General features: G+C 38.8%; 1 protein-coding gene across 2 annotated transcripts in view; it reads left to right on the top strand.

The window, feature by feature from the left end:
• galt (galactose-1-phosphate uridylyltransferase) overlaps positions 1-18,079 on the top strand; it is a 186,654-nt gene that overhangs the window by 20,894 nt on the left and 147,681 nt on the right. For both annotated transcript variants that reach the window (XM_064977214.1, XM_064977213.1), the window contains exon 4: positions 4,032-4,161. In XM_064977214.1, coding sequence (XP_064833286.1) covers positions 4,032-4,161 — 130 coding nt within the window. The remainder of the gene's footprint in view (positions 1-4,031; positions 4,162-18,079) is intronic.

Raw genomic sequence — 18,079 nt, 5'->3', positions numbered from 1 at the left:
TTGTTTGTCAGCAAGGTGATGTTTGTCAGCTAGGTGATGATATTGTTTGTCAGCAAGGTGATGTTGTTTATTGTTTGTTTGTCAGCAAGGTGATGTTGTCTGTAAGCGAGGTGATGTGATGTTGTTTGTCAGCAAGGTGATGTGATGATGTTGTTTGTCAGCTAGGTGATGTGATGATGTTGTTTGTCAGCAAGGTGATGTAATGATGTTATTTGTCAGCTAGGTGATGTGATGATGTTGTTTGTCAGCAAGGTGATGTGATGATGTTGTTTGTCAGCAAGGTGATGTTTTTTGTCAGCAAGGTGATGTTGTTTATTGTTGTTTGTTTGTCAGCAAGGTGATGTTGTCTGTCAGCTAGGTGATGTGATGTTTGTCATCATGGTGATGTTGTTTATTGTTGTTTGTTTGTCAGCAAGGTGATGTTGTTTTTTGTTGTTTGTCAGCAAGGTGATGTTGTCTGTCAGCTAGGTGATGTGATGTTGTCTGTCAGCAAAGTGATGTGATGATGATGTTTGTCAGCAAGGTGATGTTGTTTATTGTTGTTGTTTGTCATCATGGTGATGTTGTTTATTGTTGGTGTTTGTTTGTCAGCATGGTGATGTGATGTTGTTTGTCAGCAAGGTGATGTGATGTTGTTTGTCAGCAAGGTGATGTTGTTTGTCAGCAAGGTGATGTGATGTTGTCTGTCAGCAAGGTGATGTGATGATGTTGTTTGTCATCATGGTGATGTTGTTTATTGTTGTTGTTTGTTTGTCAGCAAGGTGATGTGATATTGTTTGTCAGCTAGGTAATGTTGTTTGTCAGCAAGGTGATGTGATGTGATATTGTTTGTCAGCTAGGTGATGTGATGTTGTTTGTGATGATTTGTTGTTTGTCAGCAAGGTGATGTGATGATGTTTGTCAGCTAGGTGATGTTTTTGTCAGCTAGGTGATGTGATGTTGTTTGTCAGCGAGGTGATGTGATGTTGTTTGTCAGCTAGGTGATGATGTTGTTTGTCAGCAAGGTGATGTGATGTTGTTTGTCAGCTAGGTGATGATATTGTTTGTCAGCAAGGTGATGTTTGTCAGCAAGGTGATGTGATGATGTTTTTTGTCAGCAAGGTGATGTTGTTTATTGTTGTTTGTTTGTCAGCAAGGTGATGTTGTCTGTAAGCGAGGTGATGTGATGTTGTTTGTCAGCAAGGTGATGTGATGATGTTGTTTGTCAGCTAGGTGATGTGATGATGTTGTTTGTCAGCAAGGTTATGTAATGATGTTATTTGTCAGCTAAGTGATGTGATGATGTTGTTTGTCAGCAAGGTGATGTGATGATGTTGTTTGTCAGCAAGGTGATGTTTTTTGTCAGCAAGGTGATGTTGTTTATTGTTGTTTGTTTGTCAGCAAGGTGATGTTGTCTGTCAGCTAGGTGATGTGATGTTTGTCATCATGGTGATGTTGTTTATTGTTGTTTGTTTGTCAGCAAGGTGATGTTGTTTTTTGTTGTTTGTCAGCAAGGTGATGTTGTCTGTCAGCTAGGTGATGTGATGTTGTCTGTCAGCAAAGTGATGTGATGATGATGTTTGTCAGCAAGGTGATGTTGTTTATTGTTGTTGTTTGTCATCATGGTGATGTTGTTTATTGTTGGTGTTTGTTTGTCAGCATGGTGATGTGATGTTGTTTGTCAGCAAGGTGATGTTGTTTATAGTTGTTTGTCATCATGGTGATGTGATGTTGTTTGTCAGCAAGGTGATGTTGTTTGTCAGCAAGGTGATGTGATGTTGTCTGTCAGCAAGGTGATGTGATGATGTTGTTTGTCATCATGGTGATGTTGTTTATTGCTGTTGTTTGTTTGTCAGCAAGGTGATGTGATATTGTTTGTCAGCTAGGTGATGTTGTTTGTCAGCAAGGTGATGTGATGTGATATTGTTTGTCAGCTAGGTGATGTGATGTTGTTTGTCAGCTAGGTGATTATGTTGTTTGTCAGCAAGGTGATGTGATGATGTTTGTCAGCTAGGTGATGTTGTTTGTCAGCAAGGTGATGTGATGTTGTTTGTCAGCAAGGTGATGTGATGTTGTTTGTCAGCTAGGTGATGTGATGTTGTTTGTCAGCAAGGTGATGTGATGATGTTTGTCAGCTAGGTGATGTTGTTTGTCAGCAAGGTGATGTGATGTTGTTTGTCAGCTAGGTGATATGATGTTGTTTGTCAGCTAGGTGATGTGATATTGTTTGTCAGCTAGGTGATGTGATGTTGTTTGTCAGCTAGGTGATGTTGTTTGTCAGCAAGGTGATGTGATGTTGTTTGTCAGCTAGGTGATGTGGTGATGTTTGTCAGCTAGGTGATGTGATGTTGTTTGTCAGCTAGGTGAGGTGATCAGCAAGGTGATGTTGTTTGTCAGCAAGGTGATGTGATGATGTTTGTCAGCTAGGTGAGGTGATGTTGTTTGTCAGCAAGGTGATGTGATGTTGTTTGTCAGCTAGGTGATGTGATGTTGTTTGTCAGCTAGGTGATGATATTGTTTGTCAGCTAGGTGATGTGATGTTGTTTGTCAGCTAGGTGATGTTGTTTGTCAGCAAGGTGATGTGATATTGTTTGTCAGCTAGGTGATGTGATGTTGTTTGTCAGCTAGGTGATGTTGTTTGTCAGCTAGGTTTGAGCTAGGTGATGATGTTTGTCAGCTAGGTGATGTGATGTTGTTTGTCAGCTAGGTGATGTGATGTTGTTTGTCAGCAAGGTGATGTGATGTTGTTTGTCAGCTAGGTGATGTGATGTTTGTCAGCATTGTTTGTGCAAGGTGATGATATTGTTTGATGTTTGATGTTTGTCAGCAGGTGATGTGATGTAGGTGATGTTGTTTGTCAGCTAGGTGATGTGATGTTGTTTGTCAGCAAGGTGATGTGATGTTGTCAGCAAGGTGATGTGATGTTTGTTAGCATGTGATGTGATGGTGATGTTGTTTGTCAGCTAGGTGATGTGATATTGTTTGTCAGCAAGGTGATGTTTGTCAGCAAGGTGATGTGATGTTTGTCAGCAAGGTGATGTGATGATGTTTGTCAGCTAGGTGATGTGATGTTGTTTGTCAGCTAGGTGATGTTGTTTGTCAGCTAGGTGATGTGATGTTGTTTGTCAGCTAGGTGATGTGATGTTTGTCATCAAGGTGATGTTTGTTAGCAAGGTGATGTGATGTTGTTTGTCAGCTAGGTGATGTGATGTTGTTTGTCAGCAAGGTGATGTGATGTTGTTTGTCAGCAAGGTGATGTGATGTTTGTCAGCTAGGTGATCTGGTGATGTTGTTTGTCAGCTAGGTGATGTGATATTGTTTGTCAGCAAGGTGATGTTTGTCAGCAAGGTGATGTGATGTTGTTTGTCAGCAAGGTGATGTGATGTTTGTCAGCTAGGTGATCTTGTGATGTTGTTTGTCAGCTAGGTGATGTGATGTTGTTTGTCAGCAAGGTGATGTGATGTTGTTTGTCAGCAAGGTGATGTGATGTTTGTCAGCTAGGTGATCTGGTGATGTTGTTTGTCAGCAAGGTGATGTTTGTCAGCAAGGTGATGTGATGTTTGTCAGCAAGGTGATGTGATGTTTGTCAGCAAGGTGATGTGATGATGTTTGTCAGCTAGGTGATGTGATGTTGTTTGTCAGCTAGGTGATGTGATGTTTGTCAGCAAGGTGATGTGATGTTTGTCAGCAAGGTGATGTGATGTTTGTCAGCAAGGTGATGTGATGTTGTTTGTCAGCAAGGTGATGTTTGTCAGCAAGGTCATGTGATGTTTGTCAGCTAGGTGATGTGATGTTTTTTGTCAGTTAGGTGATGTGATGTTTGTTAGCAAGGTGATGTGATGTTTGTCAGCAAGGTGATGTTGTATTGTCAGCTAGGTGATGTGATGTTTGTCAGCAAGGTGATGTTTGTCAGCAAGGTGATGTGATGTTGTTTGTCAGCTAGGTGATGTGATGTTTGTCAGCAAGGTGATGTGATGTTGTTTCTCAGTAAGGTTATGCAATGTTGTTTGTCAGCAAGGTGATGTTGTTTATTGTTGTTGTTTGTTTGTCAGCAAGGTGATGTGTTTCCACCCCTGGTCTGACGTCACACTGCCTCTCATGACGCTTCCTGACATCGTCAAAGTGATTGACAAGTGGGCAGAACTGATGGTGGATCTAGGCTTCACCTACCCCTGGGTCCAGGTAAGGTCTGGTCTACAAAGTGACTGAGTAGGAGTGCTGGTCTAGGATCAGGTCCCCCAGTCCATATCATCTTATTCATTATGATTACAAGGGAGAACGGATCAGAGATCAGCACTCCTACTTTGATACATCTGTCTCCAGGTGTTAATCCTGTTATTCCTTTTATATCTTTCTCACCCTGGGAAGCACGAGGGCAGAGGAGGGTTGCTGTCAACATGGACGGATACAACAAACCATAGAGAAAGCCTTCAGCCAGGAGATTCACAGACCATCGGATGTTAAATCCAATTGATTAGTCGTACACATTTTGCAGATGTTATCGCAGGTGAAATGCTTATGTTTCTATCCTCAAGAGGGCAGGATATCTAACAATACAAAACAATACATACAGCAGTAGTTATATAGGATGGGTTAGGGTTAGACAGTATAGACAGTAGTTATATAGAATGGTGTGTATAGACAGTGGTTATTTATAGGAGTTATACAGGATGTATAGACAGTAGTTATATAGGATGGTGTATAGACAGTTATATAGGATGGTTATATAGGATGGTGTGTATAGACAGTATAGACAGTAGTTATATAGGATGGTGTGTAGTTATATAGGATGGTGTGTATAGACAGCATAGTTATATAGGATGGTGTGTATAGACAGTAGTTATATAGGATGGTGTGTATAGACAGTAGTTATATAGGATGGTGTGTATAGACAGTAGTTATATAGGAGGGTGGTGTGTATAGACAGTAGTTATATAGGATGGTGTGTATAGACAGTAGTTATATAGGATGGTGTGTATAGACAGTAGTTATATAGGATGGATGTGTATAGACAGTAGTTATATAGGATGGTATGTATAGACAGTTATAGATTATGTATAGGATGGTGTGTATCGACAGTAGTTATACAGGATGGTGTGTATATGTAAGTATAACTTTAGACCGGCCCCTCGCCCATACTCGGGCGCGAACCAGGGACCCTCTGCACACATCAACAACTGACACACACGAAGCATCGTTACCCATCGCTCCACAAAAGCCACGGCCCTTGCAGAGCAATGGGAACTACTACTTCAAGGTCTCAGGGCAAGTGACATCACCAATTGAAACGCTATTTAGTGCACACTGCTAACTAAGCTAGCCGTTTCACATCCGTTACATATAGACAGTAGTTATATAGGATGGTGTGTATAGACAGTAATTATATAGGATGGTGTGTATAGACGGTATAGACAGTAGTTATATAGGGTGGTGTGTGTAGACAGTAGTTATATAGGGTGGTGTATATAGACAGTAGTTATATAGGATGGTGTGCGTAGACAATAGTTATATAGGATGGTGTGTATAGATAGTATTTATATAGGATGGTGTGTATATAGACAGTAGTTATATAGGATGGTGTGTATAGACAGTAGTTATATAGGATGGTGTGTATAGACAGTAGTTATATAGGATGGTGTGTATAGACAGTAGTTATATAGGATGGTGTGTAGACAGTAGTTATATAGGATGGTGTATATAGACAGTAGTTATATAGGATGGTGTGTATAGACAGTAGTTATATAGGATGGTGTGTATAGACAGTAGTTATATAGGATGGTGTGTATAGACAGTAGTTATATAGGATGGTGTGTATAGACAGTAGTTATATAGGATGGTGTGTATAGACAGCATAGACAGTAGTTATATAGGATGGTGTGTATAGACGGTAGTTATACAGGATGGTGTGGATAGACAGTAGGTATATAGGGTGGTGTGTATAGACAGTAGTTATATAGGATGGTGTGTGTAGACAGTAGTTATATAGGATGGTGTGTATAGAGAGTATAGACAGTAGTTATATAGGATGGTGTGTATAGACAGTAGTTATATAGGATGGTGTGTATAGACAGCATAGACAGTAGTTATATAGGATGGTGTGTATAGACGGTAGTTATACAGGATGGTGTGGATAGACAGTAGGTATATAGGATGGTGTGTATAGACAGTAGTTATATAGGATGGTGTGTATAGACAGTAGTTATATAGGATGGTGTGTATAGACAGTAGTTATATAGGGTGGTGTGTATAGACAGTAGTTATATAGGGTGGTGTGTATAGACAGTAGTTATATAGGGTGGTGTGTGTAGACAGTAGTTATATAGGATGGTGTGTATAGACAGTAGTTATATAGGATGGTGTGTATAGACAGTAGTTATATAGGATGGTGTGTATAGATAGTATTTATATAGGATGGTGTGTATAGACAGTAGTTATATAGGATGGTGTGTATAGACAGTAGTTATATAGGATGGTGTATAGACAGTAGTTATATAGGGTGGTGTGTATAGACAGTAGTTATATAGGATGGTGTGTATAGACAGTAGTTATAATAGGATGGTTTGTATAGATAGTAGTTATATAGGATGGTGTGTATAGACAGTAGTTATATAGGATGGTGTGTATAGACAGTAGTTATATAGGATGGTGTGTATATGTAAGTATGACTTTAGACAGTAGTTATATAGGATGGTGTGTATCGAGCCACGGCCCTTGCAGAGTGGGAACTATATAGGATGGTGTGTATAGACAGTAGTTATATAGGATCCGTGTACATATAGATAGTATTTATATAGGATGGTGTGTATAGACAGTAGTTATATAGGATGGTGTGTATCGACAGTAGTTATACAGGATGGTGTGTATAGTAAGTATTATTTAGGATGGTGCCCATATAGAACCAGGGATCTTATATCAACAACTGACACCCACGAAGCATCGTATATAGGATCGCTCCAGTAGTTAAAGGGTGGCCCTTGCATAGCAATGGGAACTACAACTTCAAGGTCTCAGGGCAAGTGACATCACCGATTGAAACGCTATTTAGTGCACACTGCTAACTAAGCTAGCCGTTTCACATCCGTTACATATAGACAGTAGTTATATAGGATGGTGTGTATAGACAGTAATTATATAGGATGGTGTGTATAGACAGTAGTTATATAGGGTGGTGTGTATAGACAGTAATTATATAGGATGGTGTGTAGACAGTAGTTATATAGGATGGTGTGTATAGACGGTATAGACAGTAGTTATATAGGGTGGTGTGTGTAGACAGTAGTTATATAGGATGGTGTGCATAGACAGTAGTGATATAGGATGGTGTGTATAGACAGTAGTTATATAGGATGGTGTGTAGACAGTAGTTATATAGGGTGGTGTATATAGACAGTAGTCATATAGGATGGTGTGCGTAGACAATAGTTATATAGGATGGTGTGTATAGACAGTAGTTATATAGGATGGTGTGTATAGACGGTATAGACAGTAGTTATATAGGGTTGTGTGTGTAGACAGTAGTTATATAGGATGGTGTGCATAGACAGTAGTTATATAGGATGGTGTGTGTAGACAGTAGTTATATAGGATGGTGTGTATAGACAGTATAGACAGTAGTTATATAGGATGGTGTGTATAGACAGTAGTTATATAGGATGGTGTGTATAGACAGCATAGACAGTAGTTATATAGGATGGTGTGTATAGACGGTAGTTATACAGGATGGTGTGGATAGACAGTAGGTATATAGGATGGTGTGTATAGACAGTAGTTATATAGGATGGTGTGTATAGACAGTAGTTATATAGGATGGTGTGTAGACAGTAGTTATATAGGATGGTGTGTATAGACAGTAGTTATATAGGGTGGTGTGTGTAGACAGTAGTTATATAGGATGGTGTGCATAGACAGTAGTGATATAGGATGGTGTGTATAGACAGTAGTTATATAGGATGGTGTGTATCGACAGTAGTTTATATAGGGTGGTGTGCCCATAGACAGTAGTTATATAGGATGGTGTGTATCAAGGTCTCAGGGCAAGTGACATCACCGATTGAAACGCTATTTAGTGCACACTGCTAACTAAGTAGCCGTTTCACATCCGTTACATATAGACAGTAGTTATATAGGATGGTGTGTATAGACAGTAATTATATAGGATGGTGTGTATAGACAGTAGTTATATAGGATGGTGTGTATAGACAGTAGTTATATAGGATGGTGTGTATAGACAGTAGTTATATAGGATGGTGTGTATAGACAGTAATTATATAGGATGGTGTGTAGACAGTAGTTATATAGGATGGTGTGTATAGACGGTATAGACAGTAGTTATATAGGGTGGTGTGTGTAGACAGTAGTTATATAGGATGGTGTGCATAGACAGTAGTTATATAGGATGGTGTGTATAGACAGTAGTTATATAGGATGGTGTGTAGACAGTAGTTATATAGGGTGGTGTATATAGACGGTAGTTATATAGGATGGTGTGTATAGACAGTAGTTATATAGGGTGGTGTGTGTAGACAGTAGTTATATAGGATGGTGTGTATAGACAGTAGTTATATAGGATGGTGTGTATAGACTGTAGTTATATAGGATGTTGTGTGTAGACAGTAGTTATATAGGGTGGTGTGTGTAGACAGTAGTTGTATAGGATGGTGTGTATAGACAGTAGTTGTATAGGATGGTGTGTATAGACAGTAGTTATATAGGATGGTGTGTGTAGACAGTAGTTATATAGGGTGGTGTGTGTAGACAGTAGTTGTATAGGATGGTGTGTATAGACAGTAGTTATATATAGGATGGTGTGTATAGACAGTAGTTATATTGGATGGTGTGTATAGACAGTAGTTGTATAGGATGGTGTGTATAGACAGTAGTTATATAGGATGGTGTGTGTAGACAGTAGTTATTTAGGGTGGTGTGTGTAGACAGTAGTTATATAGGATGGTGTGTGTAGACAGTAGTTATATAGGATGGTGTGTATAGACAGTAGTTATATAGGATGGTGTGTATAGACAGTAGTTATATAGGATGGTGTGTATAGACAGTAGTTATATAGGATGGTGTGTGTAGACAGTAGTTATATAGGGTGGTGTGTGTAGACAGTAGTTGTATAGGATGGTGTGTAGACAGTAGTTATATAGGATGGTGTGTAGACAGTAGATATATAGGGTGGTGTGTATAGACAGTAGTTATATAGGGTGGTGTGTATAGACAGAGTTATTTAGGATGGTGTGTAGACAGTAGTTATATAGGTTGGTGTGTATAGACAGTAGTTATATAGGATGGTGTTTATTGAAGGTATAGACAGTAGTTATATAGGGTGTTGTGTATAGACGGTAGTTATACAGGATGGTGTGGATAGACAGTAGGTATATAGGATGGTGTGTATAGACAGTAGTTATATAGGATGGTGTGTGTAGACAGTAGTTAATAGGATGGTGTATGTATAGACAGTAGTTATATAGGATGGTGTGTATAGACAGTAGTTATATAGGATGGTGTGTATAGACAGTAGTTATATAGGATGGTGTGTATAGACGGTAGTTATACAGGATGGTGTGGATAGACAGTAGTTATATAGGATGGTGTGTATAGACAGTAGTTATATAGGATGGTGTGTATAGACAGTAGTTATATAGGATGGTGTGTATAGACAGTAGTTATATAGGATGGTGTGTATAGACAGTAGTTATATAGGATGGTGTATAGACAGTAGTTATATAGGATGGTGTGGATAGACAGTAGGTATATAGGATGGTGTGTATAGACAGTAGTTATATAGGATGGTGTGTATAGACAGTAGTTATATAGGATGGTGTGTATAGACAGTAGAGGGTGGTGTGTATAGACAGTAGTTATATAGGGTTGTGTGTGTAGACAGTAGTTATATAGGATGGTGTGTATAGACAGTAGTTATATAGGATGGTGTGTATAGACAGTAGTTATATAGGATGGTGTGTATAGACAGTATTTATATAGGATGGTGTGTATAGACAGTAGTTATATAGGATGGTGTGTATAGACAGCATAGACAGTAGTTATATAGGATGGTGTGTATAGACGGTAGTTATACAGGATGGTGTGGATAGACAGTAGGTATATAGGATGGTGTGTATAGACAGTAGTTATATAGGATGGTGTGTATAGACAGTAGTTATATAGGATGGTGTGTAGACAGTAGTTATATAGGATGGTGTGTATAGACAGTAGTTATATAGGGTGGTGTGTGTAGACAGTAGTTATATAGGATGGTGTGCATAGACAGTAGTGATATAGGATGGTGTGTATAGACAGTAGTTATATAGGATGGTGTGTATCGACAGTAGTTATACAGGATGGTGTGTATATGTAAGTATAACTTTAGACCGGCCCCTCGCCCATACTCTGGCGCGAACCAGGGACCCTCTGCACACATCAACAACTGACACCCACGAAGCATCGTTACCCATCGCTCCACAAAAGCCACGGCCCTTGCAGAGCAATGGGAACTACAACTTCAAGGTCTCAGGGCAAGTGACATCACCGATTGAAACGCTATTTAGTGCACACTGCTAACTAAGCTAGCCGTTTCACATCCGTTACATATAGACAGTAGTTATATAGGATGGTGTGTATAGACAGTAATTATATAGGATGGTGTGTATAGACAGTAGTTATATAGGATGGTGTGTGTAGACAGTAGTTATATAGGATGGTGTGCATAGACAGTAGTTATATAGGGTGGTGTGTAGACAGTAATTATATAGGATGGTGTGTAGACAGTAGTTATATAGGTGGTGTAGCGGTATAGACAGTAGTTATATAGGATGGTGTGCATAGACAGTAGTTGTATAGGATGGTGTGTATAGACAGTAGTTATATAGGATGGTGTGTGTAGACAGTAGTTATATAGGATGGTGTGTGTAGACAGTAGTTATATAGGGTGGTGTGTGTAGACAGTAGTTATATAGGATGGTGTGTATAGACAGTAGTTATATAGGGTGGTGTGTGTAGACAGTAGTTATATAGGGTGGTGTGTGTAGACAGTAGTTATATAGGATGGTGTGTGTAGACAGTAGTTATATAGGATGGTGTGTATAGACAGTAGTTATATAGGATGGTGTGTATAGATAGTATTTATATAGGATGGTGTGTATAGACAGTAGTTATATAGGATGGTGTGTAGTAGTTATACAGCATAGACAGTAGTTATATAGGATGGTGTGTATAGACAGTAGTTATATAGGATGGTGTGTATAGACAGTAGTTATATAGGATGGTGTGTATAGACAGTAGTTATATAGGATGGTGTGTATAGACAGTAGTTATATAGGATGGTGTGTAGACAGTAGTTATATAGGATGGTGTGTATAGTAGTTATATAGGGTGGTGTGTATAGACATGAGTTATTTAGGATGGTGTGTAGACAGTAGTTATATAGGGTGGTGTGTGTAGACAGTAGTTATATAGGATGGTGTTTATTGAAGGTATAGACAGTAGTTATATAGGGTGTTGTGTATAGACAGTTATATAGGTTGGTGTGTATATACAGTAGTTATATAGGATTGTGTATGGACAGTAGTTATATAGGTTGGTGTGCATAGACAGTAGTTATATATGGTGGTGTGTATAGACAGTAATTATATAGGATGGTGTGTAGACAGTAGTTATATAGGATGGACCCTCTGCACACATACTGACATACGGTGTATAGACAGTAGTTATATAGGATGACTAAGCTAGTCACAGTTACATATAGACAGTAGTTAGGATGGTGTGTAGACAGTAGTTATATAGGATAGACAGTAGTTATATAGGATGGTGTGCATAGACAGTAGTTATATAGGATGGTATGACAGTAATTATATAGGGGTGGTGTGTAGACAGTAGTTATATAGGATGGTTTGTAGACAGTAGTTATATAGGGTGGTGTGTGTAGACAGTAGTTATATAGGATGGTGTATATAGACGCTAGTTATATAGGATGGTGTTAGACAGTAGTTATATAGGATGGTGTGTATAGACAGTAGTTATATAGGATGGTGTGTATAGACAGTAGTTATATAGGATGGTGTGTATAGACAGTAGTTATATAGGATGGTGTGTATAGACAGTAGTTATATAGGATGGTGTGTATAGACAGTAGTTATATAGGATGGTGTGTGTAGACAGTAGTTATATAGGATGGTGTGTATAGACAGTAGTTATATAGGATGGTGTGTATAGACAGTAGTTATATAGGATGGTGTGTATAGACAGTAGTTATATAGGATGGTGTGTATAGACAGTAGTTATATAGGATGGTGTGTATCGACAGTAGTTATACAGGATGGTGTGTATATGTAAGTATAACTTTAGACCGGCCCCTCGCCCATACCCGGGCGCGAACCAGGGACCCTCTGCACACATCAACAACTGACACCCACGAAGCATCGATACCCATCGCTCCACAAAAGCCACGGCCCTTGCAGAGCAATGGGAACTGCTACTTCAAGGTCTCAGGGCAAGTGACATCACCGATTGAAACGCTATTTAGTGCACACTGCTAACTAAGCTAGCCGTTTCACATCCGTTACATATAGACAGTAGTTATACAGGATGTTGTGTATAGACAGTAATTATATAGGATGGTGTGTATAGACAGTAGTTATATAGGATGGTGTGTGTAGACAGTAGTTAAATAGGATGGTGTGCATAGACAGTAGTTATATAGGGTGGTGTGTATAGACAGTAATTATATAGGATGGTGTGTAGACAGTAGTTATATAGGATGGTGTGTATAGACGGTATAGAGAGTAGTTATATAGCATGGTTTGTAGACAGTAGTTATATAGGGTGGTGTGTGTAGACAGTAGTTATATAGGATGGTGTGCATAGACAGTAGTTATATAGGATGGTGTGTAGACAGTAGTTATATAGGGTGGTGTATATAGACAGTAGTTATATAGGATGGTGTGCGTAGACAATAGTTATATAGGATGGTGTGTATAGACAGTAGTTATATAGGATGGTGTGTATAGACAGTAGTTATATAGGATGGTGTGTATAGACAGTAGTTATATAGGATGGTGTGTGTAGACAGTAGTTATATAGGGTGGTGTGTGTAGACAGTAGTTATATAGGATGTTGTGTATAGACAGTATAGACAGTAGTTATATAGGATGGTGTGTGTAGACAGTAGTTATATAGGATGGTGTGTATAGACAGTAGTTATATAGGATGGTGTGTATAGACATTAGTTATTTAGAATGGTGTGTAGACAGTAGTTATATAGGATGGTGTGTATAGACGGTATAGACAGTAGTTATATAGGGTGGTGTGTGTAGACAGTAGTTATATAGGATGGTGTGTATAGACGGTATAGACAGTAGTTATATAGGGTGGTGTGTGTAGACAGTAGTTATATAGGATGGTGTGTATAGACAGTAGTTATATAGGATGGTGTGTAGACAGTAGTTATATAGGGTGGTGTATATAGACGGTAGTTATATAGGATGGTGTGTATAGACAGTAGTTATATAGGGTGGTGTGTATAGACAGTAGTTATTTAGGGTGGTGTGTATAGACAGTAGTTATTTAGGATGTTGTGTAGACAGTAGTTATATAGGTTGGTGTGTATATACAGTAGTTATATAGGATGGTGTGTATTGACGGTATAGACAGTAGTTATATAGGGTGGTGTGTATAGACAGTAGTTATATAGGTTGGTGTGTATATACAGTAGTTATATAGGATGGTGTGTATCGACAGTATAGACAGTAGTTATATAGGTTGGTGTGTGTAGACAGTAGTTATATAGGGTGGTGTGTATAGACAGTAGTTATATAGGGTGGTGTGTATAGACAGTAGTTATTTAGGATGGTGTGTATAGACAGTAGTTATATAGGGTGGTGTGTATAGACAGTAGTTATTTAGGATGGTGTGTATAGACAGTCGTTATATAGGGTGGTGTGTATAGACAGTAGTTATATAGGATGGTGTGTGTAGACAGTAGTTATACAGGATGGTGTGTATAGACAGTAGTTATATAGGATGGTGTGTATAGACAGTAGTTATATAGGTTGGTGTGTATAGACAGTAGTTATATAGGGTGGTGTGTATAGACAGTAGTTATATAGGATGGTGTGTATAGACAGTAGTTATATAGGATGGTGTGTATAGACAGTAGTTATATAGGGTGGTGTGTATAGACAATAGTTATATAGGGTGGTGTGTATAGACAGTAGTTATATAGGGTGGTGTGTATAGACAGTAGTTATATAGGATGGTGTGTATAGACAGTAGTTATATAGGATGGTGTGTATAGACAGTAGTTATATAGGGTGGTGTGTATAGACAGTAGTTATATAGGATGGTGTGTATAGACAGTAGTTATATAGGATGGTGTGTATAGACAGTAGTTATATAGGATGGTGTGTATAGACAGTAGTTATATAGGATGGTGTGTATAGACAATAGTTATATAGGGTGGTGTGTATAGACAGTAGTTATATAGGATGGTGTGTATAGACAGTAGTTATATAGGATGGTGTGTATAGACAGTAGTTATATAGGATGGTGTGTATAGACAGTAGTTATATAGGATGGTGTGTATAGACAGTAGTTATATAGGGTGGTGTGTGTAGACAGTAGTTATATAGGGTGGTGTGTATAGACAGTAGTTATATAGCATGGTTTGTAGACAGTAGTTATATAGGGTGGTGTGTATAGACAGTAGTTATATAGGATGGTGTGTATAGACAGTAGTTATATAGGATGGTGTGTAGACAGTAGTTATATAGGGTGGTGTATATAGACAGTAGTTATATAGGATGGTGTGCGTAGACAATAGTTATATAGGATGGTGTGTATAGACAGTAGTTATATAGGATGGTGTGTATAGACAGTAGTTATATAGGATGGTGTGTATAGACAGTAGTTATATAGGATGGTGTGTATAGACAGTAGTTATATAGGGTGGTGTGTATAGACAGTAGTTATATAGGATGGTGTGTATAGACAGTAGTTATTTAGGATGGTGTGTAGACAGTAGTTATATAGGATGGTGTGTATAGACAGTAGTTATATAGGATGGTGTGTATAGACAGTAGTTATATAGGATGGTGTGTATATGACAGTATAGTTTTATAGTTGGTGCCCATACCCGGTAGTTAATAGGACCCTCTGCACACATCAACAACTTATATAGGATGGTGTGTATAGACATAGTTATAAAGGATGGCCCTTGCAGAGCAATTGGAATATACTTCAAGGTCTCAGGGCAAGTGACATAGGATGATTGTAAACAGTAGTTTTAGGGTGGTGTGTACTGACAGTAGTTATTAGGATGGTGTGTATAGACAGTAGTTATATAGGATGGTGTGTATAGACAGTAGTTATATAGGATGGTGTGTATAGACAGTAGTTATATAGGATGGTGTGTATAGACAGTAGTTAAATAGGATGGTGTGTATAGACAGTAGTTATATAGGATGGTGTGTATAGACAGTAGTTATATAGGATGGTGTGTATAGACAGTAGTTATATAGGATGGTGTGTGTAGACAGTAGTTAAATAGGATGGTGTGTATAGACAGTAGTTATATAGGGTGGTGTGTATAGATAGTATTTATATAGGATGGTGTGTATAGACAGTAGTTATATAGGATGGTGTGTGTAGACAGTAGTTATATAGGGTGGTGTATATAGACAGTAGTTATATAGGATGGTGTGTGTAGACAGTAGTTATATAGGATGGTGTGTATAGACAGTAGTTATATAGGATGGTGTGTATAGACAGTAGTTATATAGGATGGTGTGTATAGACAGTAGTTATATAGGATGGTGTGTATAGACAGTAGTTATATAGGGTGGTGTGTATAGACAGTAGTTATATAGGATGTTGTGTATAGACAGTATAGACAGTAGTTATATAGGATGGTGTGTGTAGACAGTAGTTATATAGGATGGTGTGTATAGACAGTAGTTATATAGGATGGTGTGTATAGACATTAGTTATTTAGAATGGTGTGTAGACAGTAGTTATATAGGATGGTGTGTATAGACAGTAGTATAGACAGTAGTTATATAGGGTGGTGTGTATAGACAGTAGTTATATAGGATGGTGTGTATAGACGGAATAGACAGTAGTTATATAGGGTGGTGTGTGTAGACAGTAGTTATATAGGATGGTGTGTATAGACAGTAGTTATATAGGATGGTGTGTAGACAGTAGTTATATAGGGTGGTGTATATAGATGGTAGTTATATAGGATGGTGTGTATAGACAGTAGTTATATAGGGTGGTGTGTATAGACAGTAGTTATTTAGGATGTTGTGTAGACAGTAGTTATATAGGTTGGTGTGTATATACAGTAGTTATATAGGATGGTGTATAGACAGTAGTTATATGTGGATGGTGTTATATAGGTGGTGTGTATTGACAGTAGTTATATAGGATGGTGTATAGACAGTATAGACAGTAGTTATATAGGTTGGTGTGTATATGACAGTAGTTATATAGGATGGTGTGTATCGACAGTATAGACAGTAGTTATATAGGTTGGTGTGTGTAGACAGTAGTTATATAGGGTGGTGTGTATAGACAGTAGTTATATAGGGTGGTGTGTATAGACAGTAGTTATATAGGGTGGTGTGTATAGACAGTAGTTATATAGGGTGGTGTGTATAGACAGTAGTTATTTAGGATGGTGTGTATAGACAGTCGTTATATAGGGTGGTGTGTATAGACAGTAGTTATATAGGATGGTGTGTGTAGACAGTAGTTATACAGGATGGTGTGTATAGACAGTAGTTATACAGGATGGTGTGTATAGACAGTAGTTATATAGGTTGGTGTGTATAGACAGTAGTTATATAGGGTGGTGTGTATAGACAGTAGTTATATAGGATGTTGTGTATAGACAGTAGTTATATAGGGTGGTGTGTATAGACAGTAGTTATATAGGGTGGTGTGTATAGACAGTAGTTATATAGGGTGGTGTGTATAGACAGTAGTTATATAGGGTGGTGTGTATAGACAGTAGTTATATAGGATGGTGTGTATAGACAGTAGTTATATAGGATGGTGTGTATAGACAGTAGTTATATCGGGTGGTGTGTATAGACAGTAGTTATATAGGATGGTGTGTATAGACAGTAGTTATATAGGATGGTGTGTATAGACAGTAGTTATATAGGATGGTGTGTATAGACCTCCTGTAGTTATATAGGGTGGTGTGTATAGACAATAGTTATATAGGGTGGGTGTATAGACAGTAGTTATATCCTGTGTATAGACAGTACCCTCTGGGGACGGACATGTGTATAGACAGTAGTTATATAGGATGGTGTGTATAGACATTAGTTATATAGGATGGTGTGTGTAGACAGTAGTTATATAGGTTGGTGTGTATTGACAGTAGTTATATAGGATGGTGTGTATTGACAGTAGTTATACAGGATGGTGTATCGACAGTATATACAGTAGTTATATAGGATGTTGTATCGACAGAAGTCTTTAACCTCCTGTCTTCTATCACCCTCTGGGGACGGACATGGGAAGTCTTTAACCTCCTGCCTTCTATCACCCTCTGGGGACGGACATGGGAAGTCTTTAACCTCCTGTCTTCTATCACCCTCTGGGGACGGACATGGGAAGTCTTTAACCTCCTGTCTTCTATCACCCTCTGGGGACGGACATGGGAAGTCTTTAACCTCCTGTCTTCTATCACCCTCTGGGGACGGACATGGGAAGTCTTTAACCTCCTGTCTTCTATCACCCTCTGGGGACGGACATGGGAAGTCTTTAACCTCCTGTCTTCTATCACCCTCTGGGTGACATGGGAAGTCTTTATCCTCCCTCCATCAGGATGCTTCCTCACCGGCTGTGTGTGTAGTTGGTGGGGTCAGGGTGTGTGTGTAGTTGGTGGCGTCAGGGTGTGTGTGTAGTTGGTGGCGTCAGGGTGTGTGTGTAGTTGGTGGGGTTAGGTGTGTGTGTAGTTGGTGGGGTCAGGGTGTGTGTGTAGTTGGTGGCGTCAGGGTGTGTGTGTAGTTGGTGGGGTCAGGGTATGTGTGTAGTTGGTGGGGTTAGGGTGTGTGTGTAGTTGGTGGGGTCAGGGTGTGTGTGTAGTTGGTGG

Source organism: Oncorhynchus masou, chromosome 11 (assembly GCF_036934945.1).
Source record: "Oncorhynchus masou masou isolate Uvic2021 chromosome 11, UVic_Omas_1.1, whole genome shotgun sequence".
Lineage (NCBI taxonomy): Eukaryota > Metazoa > Chordata > Actinopteri > Salmoniformes > Salmonidae > Oncorhynchus > Oncorhynchus masou.
The sequence above is the reverse complement of the archived record's forward strand: the minus strand, read 5'-3'. Positions and strand labels throughout refer to the sequence as shown.